Source organism: Haliotis rubra, unplaced genomic scaffold, assembly GCF_003918875.1.
Source record: "Haliotis rubra isolate DU_JTF1 unplaced genomic scaffold, ASM391887v1 Scf402, whole genome shotgun sequence".
Classification (NCBI taxonomy): Eukaryota; Metazoa; Mollusca; class Gastropoda; order Lepetellida; family Haliotidae; genus Haliotis; species Haliotis rubra.
The window spans coordinates 857,737-865,147 of record NW_025767083.1 but is presented as its reverse complement, the minus strand read 5'-3'; the positions used below and the strand labels follow the sequence as shown (position 1 = coordinate 865,147).

Sequence of the window (7,411 nt, the reverse complement as noted above, 5' to 3'; positions counted from 1 at the left end):
AAGTTTACATTTATAGATATGAAATTTAGCTAATAAAATTATCAAGTCAAATATAGTATCACTGTGGAAGGATTCAGAAATACCAAATAACACTAGATCACAATGGAATTATATAATTCTGTTAGCACGTGAACATTTCAGCATAATCCATTGAGAGAGATTCCTCCAAAAAGATTCACTTTCTCTACATCCCCCAAAAATGTATAGTATTGATTCCGCCTCTGCCTTACAAAATGTTCATAGATTGCTATTAACAATCTATGTAGTAGCCTGTACTGCATCCATCTTAACTTTGGATCAGATGTAGTTTTAAATGCTTTGATAAATATGTTTGACCAGTTCTGTCTTACTAATATTTCCTCTTCCCATTTTTCAGTTATCTTTAGATTTTCTGCAGTCTGTGTCATAACATAATAACATTGTTTCGAACCTCTTTTACACGAAAGCAACTGTAATACATACATTCTGTGATCTATCTCCCTCTATAAAATTACCTTTATCTAATTTCAATCTTTTAAAATAAATATTTACCTTAATAAACCTTGAAAAGCAAAAACTAATCTCGAAAAACTTATCACAAAACTCTTGAAGAGATTTAAAGTTTCCATCTGCATTCAACAAACAGCCAATATTAGTAATGTTTTTTTCATAAAATGTTTTGCTTAAAAAGAATTTTTTATTGATATTTATATTCTTATTATACAGGAGTGGTTCTCGTAGAAACTCTTCATACGATGCTACGATATTTGAGAGAGTTAATATAAACTGTACAAGATGAGGGTGTTAAATAAACATTCTCTTTGAGCGTAATGCGTTCAGGGGTGCGTTCATATATATCCCCGGATCCCCTTCTACGCCTGGAATGATACCAGGGTCACAAATCTCCACTTGTTGTCTCTTCCGGGGCGGTCGGGTAGCCTGGTGGTTAGAGCGTTCGCTCGTCACGCCGAAAACCCGGGTTCGATTCCCTACATGGGTACAATGAGTGAATCCCATTTCTTGTCCCCCGCGGTGATATTGCTGGAATAATGCTTAAACCGGCGTAAAACCCAACTCACTCACTCACTGTACAATATATTATGCGGAATACATGATCTGTGATTTTACGTCACAGACACTTGTTTTGGAAAGTAACATTATTGCCTTTGTATTCCGTTGACAGCTATGGTATACATTTCCCTACTCGGAAACGCGGAACCTCTTACCAATTGAAAATAATGACGTGATAATATTTTCTCGAAACTGAACTCTAATCAGATCTAGCTGAAAGAACTTTAACCGACCACATCCTATTGTATTCAAAGGGTGATAACTCTGGTGTCTTTATGTCGTCTGTCATCTGTCAAGGTTTAGTGAAACAGTCGCTGGACATACTGATGTACACACAATGTACATCACACAGAATACCTTAGGAGACCTGTCGACGATTTGTATAATATATCTCCCACTATATTTCAAACAAAACATAAGGACTGTTTGGTAAAAATAGTAAAGTTTTATTCATTATAATTCAGTATACACTAGAGTAAAGCCCGGGGGTCCTTCTGTTTAGGACCAGCCTGCGAACTGAGGCAGCGGATTTGGCGCATTGATCTCTGAAAGTACACCAGGCATACTTGTTTAATACTAGACTTGAATATGTATTGACGTTTATAATATGGATGTTTAAGCGCAAACATCGGTGTGGATACTGAGCATTTTTACAATTATCGCTCCATAGAAGCACAAACTATTGAAAATTTATGTAATTATATTCGTAAATGTCACAGCCTGTTTATTCCAGCATTATCACAGAAAACAATTCTGGCTGTTCATTGCAACGTTTTATCTATAATGCATAGAGACAACAAACGGTGGCACATGGTCTTTATATGAAATAGTCGGTTGCAATTATTCTTGGAAATTGTTCCAAGAAAGAAACCATATATAACATAGTATTGTGCGCCACAAGAAACTGTCGAAAAGGTGTCCACCCATCTGTATAGAGAGTATTATCCCAGGTACATCTCTTACACTCATTGCTTGATCTTACTGTTTGGATTAAATGTACTATGATCCATGATAATTCTTCTTCTTTGACTAAAACAACAAAATCTTGTTCGTATTTGGAAGTTTGCGTGGAGAATATAACATTTATTACTGGCAGTCTGACGTCTGAATATTCGGCAGGTTCGATTCCCCACGCGGTCACAGTGTGTGAAGCCCATTTCTGGTGTCCCCCGCCGTGATGTTGCTGGGATATTGCTAAAAGCGGCGTAAAACTAAACTCACTCACTCACTCATTCTGAATGTTCGGCGACTTTCCTTACTGGTTTCATGAAACAGTGACATTATCCCTACGAAGCCAATATGGACATGACGTGTGGTTCCCAAGATTAAAATATAACAGATATACAAAACCGTGAAACATACGGCTTAAAGTAATATGGCATACGGCTTAAAGTAATATGGCTGCATGATGTACAGGCGAGATATTATTGTATTAATATATTCATAACATGCATAATTCATTAAATATATAATGTATAGATAATGTCAGGTACAATTCAATACAGTTTGAGTCATCTAAGTACTGAGGAGAGAAGGCTCCATTTATGATGGAAATTATCGATATTATTATTTTTTGTTGATATATGATTTGCCACAAAGAATATTTTTTTAGAGTTTTTATATATAAAGTTAGATTTGGAAGCATATTTTTTCAAGCTTCATAAGTGAATATGTCTCTTCGCAGCAATGATGATGTGATTTAGTAATCTATTTTCATGCTGAGTACCAAACCAAATCATGTTTTTGGATAATTTCAATGGATGTGGATAAAAATTATTAAGCCAAATTTGTAGGTTTATCCAAAAGGTTTGTGTCTCCTGACATTCCCAGTACACATGACACACACTCTCATTTACATCTTTGCGAAAACAACACAAACTGTTGTCAACATTTTTCATTTTGACCAATTCCTTTTTTGTGTAAATAATACCTTGTAGAAATCTATATTGAAAGTCTATATTGTAAGCTTTGTACTTACCGCATGTCCTGCACGTGACGGTGCAGACTGACATAAGTACTTTGATATATGCGCACGCGTTGGCGTAAAATGGACAAAATGCAGCCTCGGTCCCAGTGCATGAAACTGCAGATACAAGATGGAATGTGGGTGAACTGTTGGTGAGTTCATGTAATATATTTTTCACTAAAATATTACAGATCATTGCTAGAAGTAATCGCGAGTAGAGATTTCAACAATATATAACAACAGTTATTACAATTGATCGACGTGTCGTGTCGCTAAACAACCACACAAACAATGTTTCGTGTTATATATCGCAAATTGTAGTTTTAGGTCATGTACGAATCCTATTTGCATGCCTGCAATATAATACTATATTACCTTAATGGTAGACTCATCGTGTGTTAATAACTAAATGCATTATTTGAGGGAGACAAAAGATCTGAACTCATGACCCATAACCCCACTTAATGACTAAATTACGTCATAAACACATTAGCTACCATGTACATATGACATTTTATACAGATTTCTGTCTCTGTTAAACTCTCAACTGTCACAGTTTGGGCAATATATATATAATAACCGACCGGGAAACAGGGATTATCTGCCCCTCGCGAAGGAACACTAAAACCCTGGCCGAAATCTGGGATTAAACATCATTCAGTACATCGAGATGGATAATGAACATACTTCGGTGATTGTTCTTTAATCAGGGTGGTGACCAGACTGTCAGTTATAAGTAAGTGTTTCAGTCTAATGTATAACCCTGTCATCTTAACTCACCGTAGTCTGGGATACACACACATGCCGTGGGGTTAAGTACCTGGCCGCTGGGACACACCCGTGTACACCCCGCTGAAACAAAGGTAGAATACAGACTTGTAGGACGTAGAATCACATCGAAGTTACTTGTTAATCACAAAACCCAAACGTGGATCTAACAACAATATATATTTAGAATGCTAAAATAATTCGATCTTTTAAACCTTTCACCTATAACTAAAGTCCAACAATTCCGTCCACAAAATAGTATTTCTCTTCTATTAAACATATCAATGGTCAGTGATACTTATTGGACGCAGGGTGAATGCTTCAAACATGAACTTTTCGGCATTTGGCTCGTCACGTATTTTTTATTTATGACCGTTTCAAGTAACACTATTCAGTAGCCCTGCGGCCAGCCACCACAGTCGAGGACCTGCTGAACGACATACACCAGAATAACAGTTTCAACTGACCCTTGTCCCAATATACCTAACTCCTGTGGTGACAAAGACCTATTATCACCGGACGGACACTGATCTTTGCTTTGATTGGTCAACTGAATGTTTGTTGAAGGGGCGTTATTTTCATTATACACTACAAACACTATGGTTTGGAAAGAAACAAATTAAATGTAACAGGGATGCTCGGCATAACAAGTACAGTGTAATAATCAATCGGAACCTTTTAATCACAAGCATTATATTACAACAGTAGATTATGTTTTTGATTAATAAGATGCTTCTGTCGCCTTATTTTGGGTGCCTATGTCCAACACACCACGATACATTGTAAACAATAACTTGTAAGTAACACAGAAAAAGAAACGATAATTGCACCAGTGTGTTCTATTTATTGCTACTTTAGCCATTCTGACCTGTACTGGAAACCGTTGTATACGAGATGTATTAAAAACACGATGTTACACTTACAGAACTGACACAGGTCTCCCGAGAATCCAGCTGGACATGTGCAGGCGCAGGCTGACGTCAGCTGGCCACCGTTCTGACACTGTGTGGTGCAGCCAGCTGCAAGTACACCACACATAGAGGTGTAAGAAAGGTTACACCTTTCAAATAATAGCGTTCTGGTATATCCTGTATGCATCAGTCCTTAATATATGCCCTGGGCACGGTGAAATGAAAAGAAGATAATGAGGTAATACAGAGTTCTGGTCTCCTGTATACACATTAATGTATACCAAGGACGTGAAGAAACATACGAAGATGATGAAGGGGTTGGGGAGAGTTCAATGTGTTGTCAGAGATCGAACGGTTTTGAATAAACCGTGTTCAAATATCAATAAAACTAACTGTTCTCTGTAACAGTTTTCGGGCAATTATTATGCTGTTTAGATTAATGTAAGACAGGTCCAGAAGTTGCTCATAAACTCGTTTATGATCTGAACACTTAATACCTCGAATACGCCTAGCAGTGTACCCTAGTGGCGGGTGAAGGGAGATCACTCACCTGTCTGGCAGAGGTCGCCACTGAATCCGAGCGGACAGGTGCAGGAGGTGCATGTTGGGTAATTTGCGACACCGCCATTTTGACAGTTTAGGTCACAGCGTTCTGGCAAAGGAAGTAAACATTAACTTTACATATTTTCTTACTTATAATTGGTCATGTACATTTTGCTTAAAAAGAATATATGCAAAGTGGTTACGCATTATAAAATGAGTAAAAGGATGGGTAGACATCAACTGATTATTTACGTATTTTTAAGTTGACCACAAAAGTCATGTTGCCATTTTGGAAGTTGATGTGATAAATCTGACTTGTCTGGTAGCGCTGTCTGTGATGTACTTACCACAGGAGTCCCCGGCGAACCCAACCGGACACGCACATGCACACGCGGACTGGATGAGGATGCCGTTGTTAAGGCACTGCCGGGAGCAGGAAGCTGAAACTGGGATGTTCCAACCATTCAGATACTGACAGAACAGAACAGACTTTGTTGAATAGACTGTTCAACAGGCTGAATCCGGGATCAGTGATGATCGATGGTACGTCTTCTCTAATGTATACACGAACCATGGTATGTAGAGCAGAGAATTTCAAATTGCGCAAAGTGCTTTGAAATAAGTTCACATTTATCAGATTTACAGAAGAGATATTCTCTTACACAAATGATACAAAAATAGGCTGTTCAAATTACAGCCCTAAGACATAAGACATTCAAATAACATTTTACAAATATAAAACACACTAAATCAATATTCTCCATGTCTTTCACACAAACAAACAAACTCTAAAGCATATCTACCCCAGAATACTGAAGTATCGTTTACATATTGACTATTATTGTGATATAATTGTTACAGAAATACTTTGATTTAATGTCCTCTGTACTTGACTTACGTGTTTCACAGACACTTCCGGTGTGGGTGGATGGACACTGACAGGTACAGGCCGAGGTGAGTGTCCCGCCATTCAGACACTGGGTTGAGCACGTACCTGTCAAACATATACAAGAATGTTGAGCCGTGATACGATCTGTAAGTTAGCACCCGCAAGACAGTGCAAGACGTACAATGGTTTTAGGGACTCACAACACATTGTGTTCTGAACATCAAGGTAACTAGTGGACTTCAGAGGATTAGGATCTTGCGAGTGTTTTCTGAAACCAATCATCCCCTTCAAACAAACACTTTGGACCTTAATGTTTTGAACCTGAACAAGTAATTATGTTTGGCAATGAGAATGGACGGTCCATCACCATAGTTCCATTAGAACCATATCGCTGTGAGTGTGTAATCGTCTTATAAATAGAGAAAAAGGATTAAAAGTGAATCGAAATATTACTGTTGTTTCTGTTGTTTATTGTTAAAGGGTATTTATATATCGCACATATCCATGCAACTAGTGCATGCTCAAGGCGCTGATACTTAGCAGAAATAATAAGGAGAACAATACGATATTTCTGCATTACACAAAAGCAATTAAAGAACACCGATTGTTTCCATTTTCATGACTAATGTGTATTTATCATGGCTGATATTTTGAGTAGTCTATTTGCATTTCTAGCAATGATCTATAGAGCACACTCACTGCAGGTCGGTCCGGTCCACAGTGCGGGACACGTACAGGAACATGTGTTGCCGTTCAGCACACCGCCGTTAGCACAGGAACGACTGCACGTTTCTATGGGGCACACAGAATAACTCCTTAGTATAAACCTTTTTACTGATGAGAAAACATCACGTTCATACTACGGCACAACGAGGTACCTCTATGTTTCTGAACACCTTTTTGTCCAGCGCTACGCACGACCGCGTGAAATCGGTTCATGTTACAGTACTCAAGGTGTTAGGTTAGACCCATGTAACTCACTCTACCCTCTTGGAACAATAGAAGTCGTGTAAAGGTGAGTGAGATGGGTATACCAGTCCTCAAGAAGTGGGAAGGTGGGATAGCACAGTGGTTAAAGCGTTCGCCTGTCATGCCGAAGACCCAGGTTCGATTTCCCACATGGGTACAATGTGTGAAGCCCATTTCTGGTGTTCCCGGCCGTGATATTGCTGGAATATTGCTAAAAGCGGCGTAAAATGAAACTAACAAGATATTCAGAGAGAACAAATTCAGAAATGATGCAGGTCTCCCACGTTTGCCATGTAAGTTAAACCCTCAAGCATG

The 7,411-nt window shown here is 38.4% G+C and overlaps 1 protein-coding gene across 4 annotated transcripts in view; it reads right to left on the bottom strand.

Moving 5' to 3' along the window:
- Positions 1-1,475: 1,475 nt before the first annotated feature.
- LOC124287606 (neurogenic locus notch homolog protein 1-like) overlaps positions 1,476-7,411 on the bottom strand; it is a 39,101-nt gene continuing 33,165 nt past the window's right edge. For all 4 annotated transcript variants that reach the window (XM_046724098.1, XM_046724099.1, XM_046724101.1 and 1 more), the window contains 8 exons: positions 6,827-6,919; positions 6,137-6,232; positions 5,586-5,678; positions 5,246-5,347; positions 4,708-4,803; positions 3,797-3,868; positions 3,029-3,133; positions 1,476-1,595 (listed from right to left, as the gene is read on the bottom strand). In XM_046724098.1, coding sequence (XP_046580054.1) covers positions 1,549-1,595; positions 3,029-3,133; positions 3,797-3,868; positions 4,708-4,803; positions 5,246-5,347; positions 5,586-5,678; positions 6,137-6,232; positions 6,827-6,919 — 704 coding nt within the window. In that variant the 3' untranslated portion in view covers positions 1,476-1,548. The remainder of the gene's footprint in view (positions 1,596-3,028; positions 3,134-3,796; positions 3,869-4,707; positions 4,804-5,245; positions 5,348-5,585; positions 5,679-6,136; positions 6,233-6,826; positions 6,920-7,411) is intronic.